The sequence below is a fragment of the Sminthopsis crassicaudata genome, chromosome 1 (genome assembly GCF_048593235.1).
Source record: "Sminthopsis crassicaudata isolate SCR6 chromosome 1, ASM4859323v1, whole genome shotgun sequence".
NCBI lineage: Eukaryota > Metazoa > Chordata > Mammalia > Dasyuromorphia > Dasyuridae > Sminthopsis > Sminthopsis crassicaudata.
In genome coordinates, this window is record NC_133617.1 from 589,482,453 (window position 1) to 589,504,813 (window position 22,361).

A 22,361-nucleotide genomic window follows, 5' to 3' on the forward strand; every position below is an offset into this window, starting at 1 on the left:
AAAAGAAAAAACAAAAAAGGTCTGCTCAAAAAGAAGTCACAGTCTAATAGGAAATATAATACACAAATAAGCATTGTACAAATAAGATATATACAAGATAGATTGTGGATGATCTTAGAGGAAATCCACTAAGATTAAGGAGGACCAGGAAAGAATGTGTAGAAGACGGAATTTGAGCTAAGACTTGAAGGAAACTAGAAGACTAAGATGAGAAAGAGCCTTTCAGGCTTGAAAGAGAGCTAGTTGGCAGGACTTGATGTGACTATGGCTATAAAAGGGCTACTACTTGTCCAATAGTAAGGCTTTAACAGAAAACAGGAACAGGATTAGTCCTATTAATTACTAATTATAACTAGTCAGCAAGCACAAATTAAGTGCTTACTATCTATCAGGGAAAGAAAATGATAGTTCCTGCCCTCAAGAAGCTAACATTCTAATATAAAGGAAAGGGAAACCAGCTTTATGCTTATTGTTTGTGCTTGTTGACTAGTTATATGATCCTTAGTAAGTCATTTAATTGCTATGTGTTTCAGTTTCTTTAAATGTTAAATGAGGGTGTTTGGTCTTGATAGACTCTCACATCTCTGGTTTGTCTATTTTCTCACAGGAATCTATTGGTCTTGATACAGTCTCACATCTCTGGTTTGTTTATTTTCTCATAGGAATCTATTTTCTTAATAGGACTAATCCTGTTCCTATTTTCTGTTAAAGCCTTACTATTGGATGGGTAGTAGCCTTTTTCTAGCCATTGTCATGCTAGTTTTCTTACTGTGTTGTAATTATTCCTCTGTTCTAAGTGGCTTAATAGATATATGTATTTCTCTCTCTCTCTCTCTCTCTCTCTATAGATATAGATATAAATATAGATAGATAGATAGATAGAAATAGATAGATAGAAATAGATAGATATAGATAGATAGATAGATAGATATAGATAGATAGATATAACATATATTATATCTATCTATCTACATATATATATATATATATATATTAATTGAATAATTAATAAAGAGGAACTGAAAAAGCAAGGGTAGGAGGAGAAAGGATTGAGTACAACTGAGGAGTGAAGGCAAAGCTCAGAAAATAAAGAATTGGCTAATCTTCCCCAAAATGGAGGTTTGGATGTTCTTTGTTTTATTTTTGTTGTTGATGTTGTTTTTAACTCTGAATCTGAATGTATTTGGGCAGCTCTCATCTGCCAGTCTACTTGAGAACCAGTTCATTTTCAAATAAGCTAATTTTCATAGCTAGGCTTAACCTAGGTAAGAAGCAAGCTGATCAAGTGGATAAAATAGACTTTCAGTCAAGAAGACCTGCATTCAAATCCCAGTTTTGACTACTGAAATTAGCTAAATGGTCTTAATGGTGATGTGTTTCAGATGGCCTATTAGGACTTTCTGACATCACAAACTGTTTGAGATTATAGTAATGGAAAAAGGAGTTTGGATAGTTCAAGCTACATTGGACACTTCAAAAGAAATACTATAACACTACTAAATACAGTAACATCCTTGTAATCCATAATCTGTATACTCACCAGTCAGTGCTCCCCCAAGGCTCCCTCGCCTCAGCTGTCTCCCATCTTCGCTCAGCTGTCTTTTAAATTTAAGTGATTTTCCAGGGACAGCAGATACATCAGGGTTGCTGCATTTTCTAAATGGCATGGGCGGAGGGGACAATATGTGATCAAGCTGCAAAGACAAAAAAACAAGTGTCACTTTCTGAGCTATCACATTCCGTCCAAGCCCAGAAGGCAAGACAAATGAGCTATTTGCTTCATATTTCCTTTTCTCCTCTCCCCATCCCATTTTGTCTTGAACTGATTGGTTAGTTCTGGGAATTGTAGAGATCCAAGGTAGTGTTTTTCATCTGCAAGACTACCTAGTAGCAAAATGAGGTTGTGGACAATTAACATACATCTTCAGTTATTCACAAGCAGGAAAGTACTTGTATATTGATTCTTGAATACGTGAAGGTATTTTCAAAGTGCCACCAACATACAGATCCATCTGTCACTATACAATACTTTAAAGGAAATCTGTTACAAGGAAAAAGAAACAATATAGTATATTTTATTTTAGATTTTCAATAGACAAAATCATTTGAAAAGAGGTTTCATCAGAGAATAGAAAGAATTCTGGACTTAGAATCAGGATAGAACTGGGTTTGAGTCTTTTTACCTATATTTATTAATTTTAGGACTGGGGAAGTCACTTGATCTAAGCCTCCATTTCCTGAGGTATTAAAACATATTTGTTTTTAAATGTAATCCCTCCTGTAACACCATTAGCCATGTTTACTTAATGACATCTATAATAAAAGATCTAGATTCTATAAAACCTGGCTTCAAATTCTGCCTCAAAACTTTTTTGTCTCAGTTTCTTCATCTGTAAAATGAGAAGATGAACTTGACCAAAAGTCTCTAAGATCACTTCCACCTCCATATCCAATATTCAACAATTTTCCAAATAAGTGGAAAACTGATAAAGAATGAGTCTTAGTGTCAGTAAGTTGTAGATCTAAGTAGGAGATTTTTGACCTGGAACAAATAATTTCATCTCTTAGTACTCTAGGCAGCTCAACAAGACTTTAAGTTGCAAAATAATTGAGTTGCCTTGCTTAGTAATTAATGAGACAGTCGATAGATTGCTGGGCCTAGAGTCAGGAAGTCTCCTCTTCCTGAGTTGAAATTTAGCTTCAGACACTTATTAGCAGTGTGATCCTGAACAAGTCACTTAACCCTGTTTACCTCAATTTCCTCATCTAGAAAATGAGCTGGAGAAGGAAATGGCAAACCACACCAGTATTTTTTGCAGAGGAAATCCCAAATTGGTGTCATAAAGAGGTTTGAAATAACAGAAACAACTGGGCAATATACTATTTAATAGAATTGCTTCATTATAGAGTTCCAAATCCTGATGAAATCACAGATACAGACAAAAAATATTTTTAAACTATCTGCCCAGGTTTTAGAAGAAAAACATCCATTCTTGAAAAAAAAATTTTTTTACTCATATATTTAGGAAAAATATACTTTCAGATATACAAATGCTTAGGCAGATGTTAAAAAAGCATCCCCCCACCCATGTCTTCAATATATACCCCCAAAATCTAACTCCACTGGTGTTGTGGATGTGACCACTTTTAATAAAAGCATTCTTTATAAAAGTTCATGTTAGCTCAAGGTACCTGAGTATTACAAAGCTGGAATTTTTTTTCTTCTAATTTGCCTTTTCTGTTACAAATAAATAAAGAGGGAAACTCTTGTGGCCACAAGGTGGCAATGTGCCACTGACATTCTTCAAAGCACCTTTGGCATATTCTAGTCCAGCAGGACTCAAAGGCACTGGGATTCAGAGACTGAATGTGACAAACATCCACTTAGTTAAGGTCAGCTCTCCTTAAAGCATTTCCTCTTAATTCAATGTGATAATTGCACAAAATGTAAACGGTTTATTATATAAGGTTCACCCACTCCTGCATTTATTTTTTCACCTGAAGTTAAATTCCCGTACTTGTAATATAATATTTAATTACCATGGAGAAGATTGTTATATTAGAGATTAGCAGGGTAGAAAAAGAAAACAGGCTGAGAGAAGGTAGTTCTTAAGACAGCAGCCTTTTCTGAGCATTTTTCTTCCCCACCAAACCAGGAAAGATATAAAATGGGGGAGACATAAAAATGAGACAGGAAATCGTGAAAAGAAATTGTGTTTTGCTACATGCCTGTAGAACCATGAGCCATGACTTTTAATCATAGTCACCCCCTCTATAAGATAAGGGAAATTATCATTTACATCCAAGAAAATGGAGAGGAGGCATATAGCTCTGGAGGAAAATATTTGAAAGAACAGAGCCAAGCCCCTGGATCCCATTACAATGTAACCATTAGATCACACTCCCACCAGGCCTCTCTCTAAATAGGCCATTTTTCTAAATTTTCCCTAGCTTGTCAGTGGCTCTAACATTTTTCTTGCAATTAGTCACAGCATCTCTAAATGGTCCACTGCAGCCCTGCCATTTATTTTTCATTTTCTATACTGAATCGAACACTCATGATCTCTTTAAAAACATTTCATCACACCCAGGAGCTTATGTAAGACATCAAGCCCTCCACTTTGGGCCCTCCACTTTAAATGATATCCATTTAATGTTTTTCAACTGTTTCTAAAGTCCCAAAGTCACCATAATACAAGGGGGCAATGTGCATAGCTCAGCATTGGAGCACAGAGACAGCCTTCAAAGTTATCACTTACCAGAACCTCAGAAGACCACTTCCAAGCACCTCTAATCTACAATCTGCTACCAAAGTTTTGAAAACTCCCAAAGGCTTTGGGGGTTCTGAAATTCTCCTGAATGACAGAGACTGTGTCACAAATTTCTTTCATACTTTCTATTTGCCTGAGATGTCAAATACCTGGAAGCTTCTGAAAACATGTTTTTGAACTGAAAACTGCTCCTGAGAAACTTATTTAGTTGTTCCCTCAGCCCTAGTTTAGGAAAAAGAGATCTGGAGTTAGGACCATGGCTCAGAGTTGCATAATTTACCATTAGAGATGTACATAATGAATTTTATTAGAGTATACATCCAAAGTATTTTTATACAAATGTAAACTTTTAGTAAATAGTAATCATACAAGGTATTGTTTTCCAGCACTTAACACCATACCTGGCATATTGCGTACTTGGAAACCCTTCTTGGCTTGGTGGCTTTTCCAGATCAAATTAAAGAAACTAAAATTTAAATGTTTTTTAAAATTACTGAAAGTGTGTTTTATTTTTTAGGTAAGGTATAAAATATCAAAAAAAGGAGATATTAGATTGTATTATGCTATACCTTTTAAACATATCTCTGCTTTTCTATGAAATCTTGGAACTTTTGTTCTTTACTCTCAATTTTTTGTTAATGATGGATCCCTTTGGATTTCTATTAAAGCCAATGGAGCCCTTCTCAGAATGTCTTTAAATGAAGAAAGAAAATACATAGGAGTAGCAAAGAAAATCAATTATAATGAGACAGTTATCAAATAAATTTATTTGATTCCAAACTGAGTGGTCTTAAGGCCAAGATCTTCCATTTCATCCAGGACCATCTCCAGTCTTCTAGTTCTATATCTGGCCATTGGACTCAGATGGCTCTGGAGGAGAAAGTGAAGCAGGTAACCTTTCACAACCCTCCCTCATTTAAATCCAATTCACTTGCATCAACTGGCACTTAATGCTTGTTGATCAATGGGTGAAGGGAGAGTAAAAAAAAAAAAAATTGTGAATCCTATGCACTATTTCATGCCTGGATTTTCACTTCTTCCTTTATTATAAAATAAATGGTCTTGGGAATACCTGCAAAGAGAATAAACTTTCCCGATGGCAATTTAACTGTCTGAAACACTTTGAGTTGCTCTAAAAAGGGAAGAATTTTTCAATATTCCTGAGACAACTTTAGGAGGGAAATATTCTAAAATTCTTAGATCTGTAGAGTTTCTATTTGGTTCACAAATTCTGACTTAACTTTCCTACTCTTCTCAATTTTCCAAATAACTAGGGCTAAGAAAACACAAAAACTTTTCTGCTCTAAATACACTCAAGGTCATCCTTACAAAGTCCCATGAAATACTAATTTTAAAAGAAAGAGAGAGAGAGAGAGAGAGAGAGAGAGAGAGAGAGAGAGAGAGAGAGAGAGAGAGAGAGAGAGAGAGAGAGAGAGAGAGAGAAAGAGAGAGAGAGAGAGAGAGAGAGATTTTGTCCTTTGTCTTTTTAACAACACAACAATTTCTTTCCCTATCCCCTCACAGAGGCCTATCAATCAACAACTATTAAGTGTAGGTTGCTGTTTGTCCTTTGTTCTGGAAGAGGACCATGATGTCCGGAGTTGATTCGATGACATGCAAGTGAATTGGATTGAAGTGAGGAAGAGCTGGGGAAGGTCATCTGCCTCACTTTTCCCTCCAGAGCCATTTGGGTCAGAGGGCAGATTTAGATCAGGATAAATGGAAATGGTCCTGGATGAAGTGGGAGATATTGGTCTTTTTAAGGTAAGGTTTTTCAACAGGACTCAGTTTGACTGAGATTGTACCCTCTCAGTGATTAAGGCTAAATAGCAATAGAGACAAAGGATCTCCTCTTTCACCTAATCCAAAAAAGATCTAAATTAATAAATAGATGAACCAATCTGAGAGAAGAAAACCTTGAGGGTTTCTGGCCAAAGCAAAAATGACTGGTACTTAACCTTCAATTTGAGTCAATCAGGACCTAAACAATGACCAAATGGGGCTTGACTAGAACCTATTGGTGGCCAATTAAAAATCACATTGGTTTTGATTTGAAGCCTGGTTCTTAGGAAGAAATACAGCCAGAAAACCCCAAGGGATCTTGAAAGGATTCAGAGATGTAAAAGAGAAAAAACAATGCTTTTAAGACTATTTGTAGGTAAGGATATTATACCCTATGTAGAGAGAGGGAGGGATGACAGGAAGGAGGAAGGGACAAAGGGAGGGTGGAAAAGAGCATCTATATGCTACACATCTGGCTAAGCTCTGAAGATTGCAAAGAAAAAAGCAAAATAACCTTATCTTCAGGAAGCTTACATTACAATGAGAGACAATGTGCCCACATGACAAACGCCTGGTGAGAAGGACTTGTTACTAGTGAACTTGAACTTTGATGTGAAAAGGGAGTACTTCAAATGTAGGACTTCTACTGAGTATCACAAATAGGGAAGAAGTTTGCTATAAAGAGGAAAGGATACTGGCTCTGGGTTTGATGCTCACCTGTATTATGGGAGTAATGGAGCAGCTAGGTGGTAGAGTGCTGGGAATGGAATCAGGAAGACTAATGTTCCTATGTTCAAATATGGCCTCTGACACTTCCTAGCTATGTAACTCTGAACAAGTCACTTAATACTATTTGCGTTAATTTCTTCATTTGCAAAATGAGCTGGAGAAGGAAATAGCAAACTATTCTAGTATCTTTGTTTAGAAAACTCCAAAATGGGATCATAAAGAATCAGACAGAACTGAAAAGGACTGAACAACAATATGGGAATAATAAGGCTTTACTCTGTCTCATGGGATCAAATGAATCTGTTGTCAAGTTCTTGGCAAAGCTTCACCTGCTAATATAAATATCAACTCTTACTCTGGTACCAAAATGTTAAACTAAGAAAAGAGAAAAATTGAATCTTTTGAATAAGATAATCTTTACAGAAACCGCTTTTATTCACTTTTAAATGCTATGACTTGAAGAATCATCCCTATTTTATTTTCTAAATTTACCTTCCTATAGCTTTCACCAACAAAAATAAAATTTGAAGTGACGTTTTATAATCTACATGCTCCCCCTAGCTTAAAATACAAGAAAAATTGTGTCAGGAGAAGAATTGAAGTCTCCAGCTTTTTCTTAGTCTCTGTAGCACAGGACATCATCAATATGCCTGACGAAAAGGAAAGTGCACTAAATTTGAAGTCCAAAGATTCGGGTTCAAATCTTGGCTCTATTACTTGCTGTCAGTTATAGGTTGCAGTAACAACTTCTGCTCACAATATGATGAACCTATTCCCTGTATGCTATTTGATAAAGGGATTAGTTTGTTTCTCCTCCCAATATAGTACAGTGCCTTACATACAGTAAGTATTTAATAATTTTTTTATGTTCCAATGATTGACTGATAAATAATGAATACTTAATAAATGTTTACTTGTTGAACCTTGGAAGAGAAAGGTGAAAAGAAAAGGAAGAAGAGAAAAAGACAGGAAATTCTGACATGCCATACAGATCTACCCTCTTTCCTTCGTTTTTTCTCTCATTTTTTCTCATGGCTACCCAATGAAATTATAGGATGTTTTTTATTCAAAGATCAATACTTAAAATTAGGATAATAATTCATGAAAGACAATGAATGAGGAGCAGTAGAAAGAGCACTGAGCTTAGACTTTAGAGTCAGGAGAACTTGAGTTCAAATGTGACCTCAGACACTTAACACTTACTAGTTGTTTGACCAGAAAGGAAGGAAGGAAGGAAGGAAGGAAGGAAGGAAGGGAGGGAGGGAGGGAGGGAGGAAAAGGATGCCTCAATTTTCTCATGCATAAAATGAGAGAATTAAACTAAAAAATCTCTAAGGTCTCTTCCTGAACTAAAATTCTACAATTTTACAAAAAATGTTAATATTTTACTTCTAACTTTACTAATTTATACCTTGAGATCCCTAATAAATGAGAAATCAGAGATGTCTGTGCAAATTACCATTGAGGCTATCAATAAATCTAGCCTGAAGAAAATCCACTATTATGTAAGGCTACTACTGAACTGTAAGAAAAAAGTGCCTCAATGAATTAAAGCTCTTCATTAACTTGGCTAAAGTCTAATGATACCACAAAGCAATATGGTGTTAACTTAATTTTCAAAGAAGTCACCAGTTTAGTTAGAAATCGAAGAATGAATGGTTGACAACAAAATGGTGAATATGATCAAAGACCACCAAAATAGTCAGTATTGGAGGGCTGTGGAAAGGCAAGCAGACCAATATAATGTTATTGAGCAGCTGTGTGGTACAGTGGATGGCATGTTAAGCCTACAGTTAGGAAAAGCTGAGTTCAAAACTGACCTCAGATACTTATTAGCTGTGCAATCTCCTGGAAAAGCCATCTATCCTCTATTTGCATCAATTTCCTTATCTGTAAAATGGGGATAATAAAAACAATTATCATCAGAGTTGTTGTGAGAATCAAATGAAATAATAATTATATAAAGTGCTTAGTACAATGCCTGATGCACAGCAAACACAATATAAATGGAGGCAGGAATGGGAGTTGGGGTGGTGGAACTAAAAAGCACAGTAGATAAAATGCAAATTCATGAGTTCAAATCCTGCTTTAATAAGCTATATGACCCTATTTGGCTCAGTTTCTTTATCTGTCAAATGAGCTAGAAAAGGAAATGGCAAACCCCATTGCATCAGGCATGACTGATGCAAGTCAATAACAATTTCTATAATGTAAATTAATATATTATAATCAATTTGAATAAAATGTTTCATATTAAATTAATAGATTATCAAACCCTACCTCTCTCTCTGATGTCTATTACTTTCCTGATGCTGGCTAAATAATTTCCTAATGTCTTCCTCTGTTAAATGAGAACCAAAACTAGGTAATCTTTGGGGACCTTTCTAGCTTGAGCTCTATAATATCAAATTATAAAATCATATTCCATTTCTAATTGCTATCTTTAACAACACAAACTAACACACTGTCCCACTTGGCTACTTATTGTTTACTGTATTCCCTATTTTGTGTATAGAAACTTTGTTCCTATGCTAAGTGATGGTTGCAGTTTTTAAAACACTGAAGGATTGACTCTAAAAGAAAGAGGGGAGCCATTCAAGGCTTGCTCAAAAAATTCAGATCTTGTTATCCTATCTCTTCCTCCCCACCAAAAATGGCATTGAGAGAGCATTAATATGCCAACATGTTGATTTTATTATTTATTGTTTCAAAAATTATATAAGAATAATTTATACAAGTGATGAATGTCTATAAAACCAGCTACTGGAGAGACTAAAGCTGGAGGATTACTTGAGCTCAGGAGTTCTAAGCTGCAGAAAGCTAAAAATCATCTATTGTTGCAATGGTATTCCCAGAGAGCAGGAAGATGCCCAAGGAGAGACAAACCAACCCAGTAAAGAAATGGAACAGGCTAGCAGTAAGGGGGACACTTAAAATATGGATAATAAGGAGACCCAGTCTCCAGAAATGAAATAATAAATATCCTATACATATGCATTGCAGGCATTGTGGATTACAGTATAACTAGAAGATGTATTTCATAAATAATTCCCTACAAGAGACATTTTTATGATCTCACAATTGATGTTAAGGCAGAGAAAATGCAAGAGCCCATTATGCTTATGGTTTGTTGACTAGAAAACAAGTCTTTAAATTCAGTAAAGCAAAGAATTCTCTCAAAAGCTCTCAAACAAGGTGTCTTCCATCCATATGTCAAAATCATGCAAGACTCCTTGAAAGAAATAGAAATAATATCCAATGATCCTCTTACGTTTAATATAAATCTAAGTATAAAATAGAAACATTTACTTGCTAAAGACAGGTATCTTTTAAAGTCAGAATATGTCCAGCATAGAGTTTAGACTGAAGAGACAGTCATTATCTGTCTTTAATTTTTTTCATTTTTCTTCATGTATAGCCTGGAAGAACTTATAGAAGACTTTTCAGAATAATAGTCTTAAATGCATACAACAAAACATATAGGATTTAAAAAGCAACCACTTATATTGAGAGACAGTTAAAAACCTTTAATAGCAGCTATGATATATGGTTGAATAAACAACCTCCGAAGCAGTTCTTTTGCATAAAAATCTCAGGCAGACTAGGCATGAACAACACACAGTATTGATAACTGAATAGGAGATAGTGGCCTGGATCCTTTGGAGAAATTACACAGGATATTTCATAACCCCATTTTTTTTCTTGCAGTAAAGTCACCTTTTGAACAAAGAACAGTTTTCTTTATGCTGTATTACTTCAAATTATGAAAGACCACAGCCTCTGCTAAGAACCACAGATAAAGAGTTCCATAGTACAATGGAGAGATAAGTACATAGAGAGTGTGTGATGGTCAAGTCATTGCTGGAATAAGAGATAAGTGAATGACAGTCCTTGGAATCCATCAAGAAATCTGTAATGTCAAAAGAACTTGAGGAGGGAAATAGGAAGGGAAGGTAATAAAGAATTGGGGTTGAGGTGAAGAATGATAAAAGGGGGAGGGTAGATTAAGGGAGATAATAGTTAGAAGCAGAACAGGTTTTTTTAAAAAAGGAAAGGAAAGAAGGGGATGTATAGGATGTAGAAAAATACTAATCATAACTGTGTGAATGGAATAAGTTCACCCACACACAAAAAAGGAAGCAGAAGCACAATGGATTAGGAACCAGAATCCAAAAATATGTTGTTTATATAAGATACACTTGAAACAGAAAGATATATACAATGTTAAAATACAAGGCTGGAAGAGAATCTTATGTTTTAGCTGAAGCAAAAAAGACAAAGATAACTATTATGATCTTAGACAAAACAAAAGCAAAAACAGACCTAATTAAAAGAGATCATCAAGGAAACTACACTTTCCTTTTTTAAAAAAGGTACCATAGACAATGAAATAATACCAAAATATTTAGCAACACATTTCTCTTAGAAAGGCTTCATTTCTAATGATGAACAGGATGATTTCAGAAAAGCCTGGAAAGACTTACATGAACAGATGGTTAAGTGAAGTGAGTAGAACCAGGAGAACATTGTACAGCAACAACAAGATTATGTGAGGATTAACTGTGATGGACTTGGCTCTTTTCAGCAATGAGATGATCCAAAGAAATTCCAACAGACTTGTGAAAGAAAGAGGCATCCACATCCAGAGAAAGGATTATGGAAACTGAAAGTGGATCACAATATGGTTTTTTCATCTTTGCTGTTGTTTGTTTTTTTTCTCCCATTCCCCCTTTTTGATCTGATTTTTTCTTTGCAATATGATATATATGTAAATATATTTAAAAGAATTGCACATGTATAAACCTATATTGGATTGCTTACTGTCTAAGAGAGGAGGGAGTTGGGAAGGGAAAAAGAAAAATTTGGAACACAAGGGTAGATGCTAAAACTATCTTTGCATGTATTCTGAAAAATAAAAAGCTATTAAAAAAAAGAAAGGCTTTATTTCTTATATAAGAAACTGAATCAAAATTATAAAAACAAAAGCCACTCCCCAATTTATGGTCAGAAGACATAAACAGGCTGTTTTAATCAAAAATATCTATAATGATATGAAAAATGCTCTAAATCATTATAGATTAAAGAAATGAAAATTAAAACAAAATATGAAATACAACCTCATACCTATCAAAAATGACAATGTCAGTAAAGGGACTAACAAAAAATAGGTACACTATTGGTGATGGAGTTGTGAACTCTTATAATCATTCAAGAAAACAATGAAGAAATATAGCCAAAGGCCAATAAAATTGGGTATGTCCTTCGATGCAGCAAAACTTTTAGATCTGTACTCCACTGAGATTAAAGAAAAATGATCTATATGTACAAAAATATTTATAGCAATTATTTTTATGTTGTCAAAGAATTAGAAATTAAGGGGATCAATTACAGAATGACTGAACAAATTGTAGGATAAGATTGGGACGGAGTATTACTGTGAAATAATAAGAATAGAAAGGTGGTTTCAGAAGGACATGGCAGAACTTATATGAACTGATGTGAAGTGAGAAGAACTGGGAGATCATTATGCATAGAAACATTGATACTGTAATGATCAACTGTAAAAGACTTGGCTATTCCAATCAGTGCAATAATCCAAGATAATTCCAAAGAACTCATGATAAAAAAAAATGCTAAGTGATGAATTCTGAGTCAAACTGAAGTATAATTTTATCACTTTCTTATGTGATATGGCTAATATGGAAATGTTTTGCGTGATTTCCCATACATAATTGATATTATTTTTGCTTCCTTTATTTGTAGGTGTAAGAGGGAGGGAAAAAAATCTGGAATTCAATTTTAAATTGAATTGAAGAAAAGAATGTAAATAAAAATTAATATTTTAAAAAGAAAAAATTAGAAAAAGGATGCCAACATTTTGAATGCCCCCTTTGCAACTGCATGATTTATACAAAGACAGAAAGAAGATAAAAGGTATGGATGAGTTGCAATCTACATCAACAGAAAGACTATGTACTTCAAAGAATTCACAAAAAAATAGCATCTAAATGAGGTATACCTATAGCTTTAAGAGAGAGGAAAGAAAAATAGCCAACTATGACAAATAACCACACTAAGATTCTGGAAACTTTTGAGTAAGCCCAACAACTCAACAAAGTTAAATATAGCCCTCAGGTAGCTCTGCAACAACAGGATGAGTCAAGTCATTCTATTGGCATTCTATCCCATCCAATCATCAACAAAGAGAAACAATGGATTCAATTGTGTTAGATCTATTTTCTTCAGTCAAACTCATGCTCATAAGAAGGCAGATGGAACAATATGTTTATAGTCTTCCAATAAATACTTTTAAATCAATAAGGTATTACTATGATCAAGGACATGTAAATAGTAATTTAATGGTTTCTACATACTCTCTCATATTTTGTTTCCTGCCCTCTACTTTATAAGCCATATTTGGACATATGTGGCAGCCAGAGTTGTCTTAGGGGAAGAAAAAATTTAGTATCCAATGTGATGGATTGAAAAGATGGGGAAAAGCCCCCAAACCCTATGCCAAGTAGTACTGTCACAAGGAATTTAAATTCTTCCTGAGAAAAGCTTCTGCCCTACCTTACCCAGAACCAGGTCTCCATATCACTTCCCAGAGACAAGTGACTGGTTCTAAACCATGCCTTGGACTTCTAAAGCACATTACTAACATCATCTACTTTCTAGCTCCCCTTTATGTGCCCTCCCCCATTAGAAGTACAAGCTCTTCAAGGGCAGAGACTTTCTTGCTTGCTTCTGTTTATATATCCAGCAAATGGTTTATTGGGAGTCATACAGGAAGTGCTTAATAAGTGTTTTGCCTGTTTACTTTTCTGTGTATACATTGCTTCCTCCTAATAAACAAAGTTCTGGAGGCAGAACATCTCTTTTTGATGTTTCTAATTTATTTAGTTATTCATGATCTTTTTATTCTCAATAGCTATCAAGGGTTTGGTACATAGTAGAGACTTAATATATGCTTATTAAAATGAAGTGCTCTGCTACTGTAAAATGGAAAGATTAGAGCAGTTGGACTCTGAGTTCCATTCCAGCCTTAGGTCTATGATCTTAGGACTATGAATGAATAGAAAAAAAGACACTGCTAAGATAAAAATGTATTTGGGACAGATAAGGTATCAAGTTGTTATCATCCAATAGCATTTCAGCTTGAACACATTTTTGAAATTTGAGTCTCTAGCAGAGTCCGAGGCATAGGACACTAGGCAACTCAATTGGGATGATAGAGTAGAGATAGGAAAGGTCAGTTCTTACCTAAAGGGCAGGTCCAGCTGAGCCAAAACAACCTCCATCTCTCTGCTCTAGTCCCACTGCTGCCACCACAATCAATCCCACCTGAAATGTTCTCCCACTTCCACTCTCCTGCTAATGATCTTGGCTCCCTGTAAATCTTAACTAAAATCCCTTCTTTTATTGAAAGCCTTTTCTAATTGTAATTCCTTCTTTCAGTTAATTTTCCCTCATTTATCCTATATGTGGCTTGCTTTCTCTCCTTACATTAGATTATAAATTCCTTGAGAACAAGGACTACCTAAAGATAGTCTTTTTTTCTTTTTTTTTTTTAAGTATCCATGCTTAGGATATAATCATAATAAATGTTGGTTGATTGATGGAAGTGATTGGTGTTTGTCTTTTCTTCTGGAAGAGAACCATGACTTCAGGAAGATATCACCATGCAGGTGAATTGCATTGAAGTGAGGGAGAGGAGTACAAGGTCATCAACCTCACTGCCTCCACCAGAGCCATTTGGGTTCAGGGGCAAGTTAAAGATCAGAACAATTGGAACAGCAATCAATTAGGGATGTGTGGAAAGAAGAGAAATATTAAATAGTAAGGCAGAGGAAAACAATTCAGTTTTCCTTCAAGTTGTCTCTGGGGCAAACAAGATAATTAATAATGCAATGCTAAGAAAAAGTCAGTTTACCACTATATACTATTAAAAAAATTGAAAACAGAATCATCATATAATAGGAAGGTTTAAAATCCATTATAGAAATGGATTTGAAGTTAGAGGTTCTGGGCTCAAATTAGTTGTTACTTATTATCCATGTAATTTTGGAAACTGAGGAATCACTTAAGTCTGTCTCAGTTTCCCTATCTGTAAAATGAGCTGGCAAAGGAAATGGCAAACTACTCTAGGATCCTTGCCAAGAAAACCCCAAATGGGAGCACAAAGAGTCAGACACAACTAAAAATGACTAAAAAACAAAATGCAAAATACATTAATTATGTTGAAATAAAGATTCAACATTTTACATATCCAAATTCAAGGAGCTCTTGTTGTAGAAGCAGCTTCCAATAAGTATGAAGACCTAGGAGGAAGAAGGGATAACTATCAAAGATATAGCTTGTCTGGGGTTTGAGGTGCTTCTTACCCTTTCCTACCTCCAGCCCCAATAAAGAACTTTTCAATCTCTGAAGTGGGAAAAGATTGATCAATTTTCAAAAACTGTCTCTGACCAAAAGACAGTGTCAATAGTATCAACATAACTTTCAGAGCCAATAAAGAAAAAGCTACTTTCCATTGGCACTGCCTTAACATGTAATAGAATATGTCATCTACCTGGTTTGATGTTGGAAATAGACACATATTTTATTAATTTGTAATTTGTAAAAACAAAACAAAAAAGCAAGATGAATAGAATGTTCATTATGCTGTGTGATTTAATTATTAAAATTATATGGACATTTTGGAAAAGATTTCTCTTTTACTCCTTTAATCTCTGGCAAGAATATGAAAAAGCAAAAATGCTGAGAAAATACATTGTGAAGGAGTTTTGTTTTCCTCAAAAAAGTGGGGTTTTTTGTCAATCTAAACTTATGGTAAAAAATAAGTCTGAAAAGAACCTTTTTAATTCCTTCAAAGTTACTGAAGCAGTTAATTTCCTTCCCAAACTAAACTTCATTTGAAAAGGAGGCTCCAGGTTAACAATCAACTTCTTTTCTAGAGATATAACCTCCTTTCTCTTAAAGCCATATGTTATACAACTTTTTCTTGCTTCTTCTCCCCTCTCCTCCTCCACAGAAGAATAATTGAACATAACTTCCTTCCAATCCATAAAACTCCATCCCACCTCCATTACTTCCACTCTTCCATTATTTCCATTACTCTTCCAACTCTCTATCCCTAATTATTTTCTGCTATATTTCCTCATCCACTCAGAAAGCTAGATCTCATGAATTTTAAAGTATAGGAATACCCTAAGATTAAAGTTCATTAACTCAAAGAAATTATCTAGGTGACAAGAGTATACAGAGAGCCTCGGACTGAAAAATGCTGTTCAATTATGTCCAACTCTTTGTGACCCCAGTTGGGGTTTTCTTGTCAAAGATACTTCAGTGGTTTACCAATTCCTTCTTCAGCTCATTTTACAGATGAGAAAACTGAGGCAAACTGACTTGGGCAAAGTGACTTGCCCAGGATCACATAGCTTGTAAATAGTATCTAAGGCCAAATTTGAGTCTGAGTGCAAGGCCAGCACTCTATCCACTGGACCACAAAGCTGCCAAAGAAGTCCTGAGTTCAAATCTTATTTCTGGCATTTATTAAGTGTGTGATCTCCTGGGCAAATGATGTAATCTTTCTCACTCAGTTTCCTCATCAACAAAAATGGGAATAATAATAATAGTTCCTGCCTCACAAGTTGAGAATTGTAAGAATCAAATGAGATAACATATCCAAAGCACTTTGTAAACTTTAAAGCACTACATAAATGCTCTTATTATAATTGCCCATATCTTCTACATGATAATATTCAGTTTCTTTCCTCCCCTTTTCTCCATGTCAAAATACAGGAATACCCGTGAGACATACTCCAGAGAAGTCACTATTATTCCATTTCCTGATATTAAAAAGTCAAGAAAAACCAGAGATATTAAAATGTATGAATTATCACGAAGACGAGTAGAACTTTCACTTGTGGTTCACATTGATTTTTAAAGAAAGACATTAAAAGCAGATTGCCTTACATTGAAATAATACAATTTTACCTTAAAATGTGTTATCTTATGCCTCTGCAATTTCCTTAACTAATACTATGGTCAATATTTTAATTATTGCAACAAAAGGGCTCTCCATAAGGAATTCTCAGATCAGTAGAGAAGGGAGGGATTTATGGCCAAAGAAGAACTAGAGAACATTATGAAATGCAAAATGAATAATTTTGATTATATTATTAAAAAGGTTTTGTACAAGCAAAATCAATACAGCCAAGATTAGAAGGGAAGGAGAAATCTGAAATAAATTTTTTACAGCCAGGATTTCTGATAAAGGCCTCATTTCTAAAATATAGAATTCTTTATAGAGAACTTACTCAAATTTATAAGAACATAAGCCATTCCCCAACTGATAAATTATCAAATGATATGAACACTCAATTATCAGACAAAGAAATTAAAGCCATTTCTAGCCACATGAAACAATGCTCTAAATCACTATTGATTAGAGAGATGCAAATTAAGACAATTCTAAGGTATCACTTCATACCTCTTAGATTGGTTAATATGACAAGAAACGATAATGATAAATGTTGGAGGGGACTTGGGAAAGCTGGGAACTAATGGTTGAGTTGGTGGACTTGTGAACTAATCCAGCCATTCTGGAGAGCAATTTGGAACTATGGCTAAAAGGCTATAAAACTGTGCATACCTTTTGGTCCAGCTGTGTCTCTACTGGATTTGTGTCTCAAACACATCATAAAAGAGGGAAAAGGACCCACAAGTGCAAAAATGTTTGTAGCAACCCTTTTTGTAGTGGCAAGGAACTGGAAATTGAGTGGATATCCATTAGTTGGGAATGGCTGAATAAACTACGGCAAAAGAATATAAGAAAATTATTGTTCTATAAGAAATGATGAATAGGATGATTTCAGAAAGGCTTGGAGAGCTATGACCTGATGCTGAGTGAGGATAGCAGAACCAAGAGAACACTATACACAGTAACAACAACATTATGTAATGATCAACTGTAATGAACATGGCACTTTTCAACAATATGGTGATTCAAGGAAATTCTAATAGATGTGGGATAGAAAATGCTACCTGCATCCAGAGAGAGAGCTATGGAGATTTAATGTGGATTGAAGCATAGTATTTTCACTTCTTTTTTTTAATTGTTTGTTTGCTTGTTTGTGTTTTTTTCTCTCATTTTTCCCCTTTTGATATGATTTTTCCTGCATAATATGACAAATATAGAAATATGTTTAAAATAACTGCACATATTTAACTTATATCATATTGCTTGGGGAAAGGGAAGATAAAGGAGAGAGGGAGAGAAAGTTGGAACACAAAGTTGTACAAAAATCAATTTAAATATATTTGGAAAAATAAAAAACTATTGAAAAAAGGGGGCCTCTCCCTGAACAAAGCATCACAGTAGGGACTCACAAGAATTACCTAACTCATGCTAAATTTTCCAATTAATCATTTAAGGGATAAAGCAATACCAGGTTGTACTCAGTCAGGATAGTTATCCTAAAAGAAAAATGTACTAATCAGGAATGGTAACACTTTTAAGCAGCCAATGACAATGCAGATAAGACAAAACTCTTATAGCCTACAGACTTCAAAAGGTGGAATCTATGCTGAATTTAAAGGAGCTTGTGCTTATGTTAGCATACTTATTACTCCATTTTTCAGAAGCTATTTAATGGAGGGTGTTTGATTACTTAAAAGTCCCTCAAACACATTCACTCAGGAGAGATGAGTTTTGGTGCTAAAAAGATTTAGTGGTTATGAAATAGAATGAAGCACTAGAAAAAAAAAAAGGAAAGTATTTTATGCTTCTGATAACATTTTTCAAAATTGCATCATATACGGAATCTAAGGAGAAGGGTTGAGAGATAGTAATTAAGTTGTGATCACTAAGGAACAAAGCAAACCCTGAGACTTCAAGAATGGTTCATGAGGGGAAGAAGAATGAAGGGAGGGAAGAAAGTAACTTTACTTCCAAGTCATCAATCTCTAAATTTTCCATTCCTGATTGTTGCATCCAGGTACCTACAGGCCTTATCACCTTATTTAGAGATCAAGAAAGACATACGGCAATGGTACTAATTAGCAAATTAAATAAAACTATATCTGTATAAGCCAAATGAATTAGTTCCATCTATGTAAGAATAAATGCTTCAAGGACAAGAAAAAAGTCAAGTAAAAATATAAAAATGTGTTAGGATTCTGACAACTCACCTTCCTTGACAGTCCTTGAAAAAGAAAAGGATATACCAAAATCAGTCAACATTGAAGGGGTCATCAAAAGGGTATAAGAGGAAGTAAGCATTTATATGCCACCTTCTATGTGCCAGGCACTGTGATAAACACTTTTTGCCAATATAATTTTCCTGTAATACTCATTAATAACCCCTAGAGGTATGTGTAGCTACGATCCCCATTTTACAGATGCAGGAAACCAAAGTAGATAAAGTGAGTGATTTGTCTAAGGTCACAGGCTAGTGTCTTAGATTGGACTTGAACTCAGGTCTTCCTGACTCCAGGCTCAGTGTTCTATTCAATTGTTATTGTTTATCCCTCATTTCAAAGAGCATCAACAACATCACAGATGATGTCTTGACTTTTGAGTAAAGTGAATTAAAATGAGGGAGTTGCACAGTTGTTAACCTTAGTTATCTAAGTCCAATGGCAAGCCAGAAGTCAAGATGACAGCTGATGGCTAGGGATGAAGTAGATGACAATGGCATCTTCAATATCTAATCAAGTTCTAAGCACTTCTCCTACACTATGTCATCAGTTGCCTCTAGGTCAACTTATACCATGTCACTACTTCCAGGCTTTATTTTCTCATCCGTAAAATCAGGGGGTTGGGTTAGAGGTTTCCTTCTAACCCTAAAAACATGATCTTAAGAAAACTAGGTAGTGTGGAACTAAAACTGCATGTATCTTTTTTCTGCTAAAATCATAATACCAAAGTTTTCCTATGTGGCACTTGCTGAGAAAATAGTTTTGAGATATTCCACATCAAAAATGCTATAAAAAGCATAAAGAGAATGTTCTCACTCTTTATCATGGATGCATTTCTGAAGTGTGTAAGATTAACAATGGAATAAGGAAGCTCTCAGAAACTCCTGTAAGCCCCCAAAATATAGACCGGGGGAGAGTATTATTTAAAAGCACTGAATGATGAAAAGTTAATGAGACCATAAATTGGGAAGGCTTACTATATAAATGCAAAAAGATGAAAGTGTTCTCATTGAAGATATTTCTGTATTATCCAGGCTAACTCTCTAGAGGATCTTGGGACCAGCCTTGGTCTTAGTGGAGGAGTGCAGGAGGCAGGAGAGCCACCAGGAACATGGTCAAAGATGGAATGTCTTTATTTCCAGTCCTCTCAGCCCTTAAATATCTCAGTATGATTACATCATTACAACACACTTGAGAACCATTACATCACCATGCTAAGTACTACAGAACTATCATCTCATTAATCACACTGAGTTAACACCTTGTTGTAAGTATCCTTGTTTCAAGTATACTTCTCCAGAGTTCTGGCTCTCTATAATTTCCCAATTTAAGATCATGTTCCATGTAGGAATAGGCTGATATCCATTTCTCTCAAAATTCTGGGTAGGGTATTTCTCTCTCATGTTAAAAAAACAATTATTGAAATTGGTGAAACCCTCACTTTCCTCCCTGTTCTATTTCCTTGTCCAATCTCTCAAAGGCAAGTGTAAAGGGCTAGAACTGAGCAAATGCACTTGGATAATGAAGCGTGTGAGACTAATTGCCAATTGGACGGTTCCCTATTAACTTGTTTGAAGGTTGACCCTTCCCAGCTATTCTGTGCTGACTTGATTGGTGGGACAAAGAGGGGGAAGTGACGTGTGTGGGGGGAGTAGGAGGAGGAAGAGGAAATTGAGAGCTCTCTCTGTCTCTCTTGCTGCTGGAGGAAGGAAGGTGTGTGTGGAGATTGCTAGATTTAATGCCCTGAACTTGACTGTAAAAGATCAAGAATAAAGATGTTTAGTGATCCTGACTCCGGCTGATTTCTGGGAAGATAGAGTTCCAGCAGGCAGGGGTGTTGGAAGATAGGATTGATATTCTTCTCATTATAGGATTGCTACACCAGCTAACTAGCTCAGGCTAGGGTAGGGGATACTGATTCTTAGTCTAGACTGCCAAAGATTGGGAGTAGTCTGGGTATAGATGTTGCTCTCAGCCTCTCATTGGAATGATCTGACTTTTCTTTGTAAAGTCCACCTCTTGTTAATTGTTAACTAATCAGAGTTGACTGCCATCTTCAGGAATATTCCTCTAAACCAAGGCTATATCAGCCCTAAGGCCACAGCCATGACTGTCTTTAGCATTCAAGAGTGTCATATACCTCCTTCTATTAAAATGCTGACATTATTAATAAAATGATTAATTATCCAGAAATTATGTTTCTTGAACTTTTTAAATGCCACACCTTTGACTTCCCTTCCTGCCTCGGGCAAAGCAGATGCTAAGAGAGGGAAGAGAGTCAGGGACTATGGGAGATAAAAAGGAGACAAGTAAATATGAAATATGCTACCTCTAGTATCTGGTAAAACATATTTTCTTAGAGACACAATGTGAATTAACAGATTGGGTACAAGGTCATCCCCCTACAAGCATCATTTAATCCATTTACTTAGGGAGGTGGGGCAGTGGTGGAACAGATGGCCTCAGATAAGTTATAGGAATTTCAGAGTGATCAAACCTTCCTCCAAGAAGAGCATGTATTAAGCATCTAGTATAAGACAGGCAGGTACAAAAGAGCTGAAGATACAAAGCAAAATCAGGCCCTACTTTCAAGGAAATCACATTAAACAGATCTACAACTTTGTAATTTTATAGAATTGCCTAAAGCAGAGATGTCAAATATGGTGAGGGGAAGGGGGTGTTCACACATGGCCTACAACATTCCCTAATTTAGTCAGAATCAGATAAATGTCATTGAGAAATATTTAACAAAATAAATTAAAAATATAATAAAACAGATAATATTAATATGTAGTTTTCAAAGTCAACATGTATGGTTTGTTGGTTAGCTATATATCTGAATCTTGATGACTGCATCAAGATTTTCTTGGGTTTTCTTGGTAGACTGGTTTGTCATTTCTCCAGTTCATTTGACAGGTGAGGAAACCAAGGGCAACATAGTTAAGTTACTTGTACTCGGTCACACAGCTAGTTAGTATCTGATGGATGTAAACTGAAAGATAAATCTTAAAGGCCAGCTCTGGCTTATGTGCATTATGTCAGCATCCAGTTATTCTTATAGGTGATTTAATAGTCCCCAATTCTATTTGTGTTTGGCATTGAAAGGTCATTTGACATTCTGCACCTAGTACACCTCAAAGGCTACACCTGAACCCAGAGCTTCCCCATTGCAAGGCCAATTTGAGCTGCCTCTCAATTAGCCCTGAATTGAAACATCATCAATCTGTTTTCCTGTCATTTCAGTGTTTTAGATATTTCCCAGACCTCTATTATAAGGATTTGATCTGTTGCTGGAATTGTTTATTCAACAGAAGTCTATATTTAAGGTCAAATCCTAGGTTCAATTACCTCAGTTGATTTTTATGGCCTGGGTTA

At 35.3% G+C, this 22,361-nt stretch overlaps 1 protein-coding gene across 1 annotated transcript in view; it reads right to left on the minus strand.

Moving 5' to 3' along the window:
* Window positions 1–22,361, minus strand: part of MAST4 (microtubule associated serine/threonine kinase family member 4) — a 769,506-nt gene that overhangs the window by 546,899 nt on the left and 200,246 nt on the right. Inside the window, 1 exon segment of the mRNA XM_074282373.1 lies at window positions 1,541–1,694. Within this exon segment, the coding sequence (XP_074138474.1) occupies window positions 1,541–1,694 (154 nt within the window).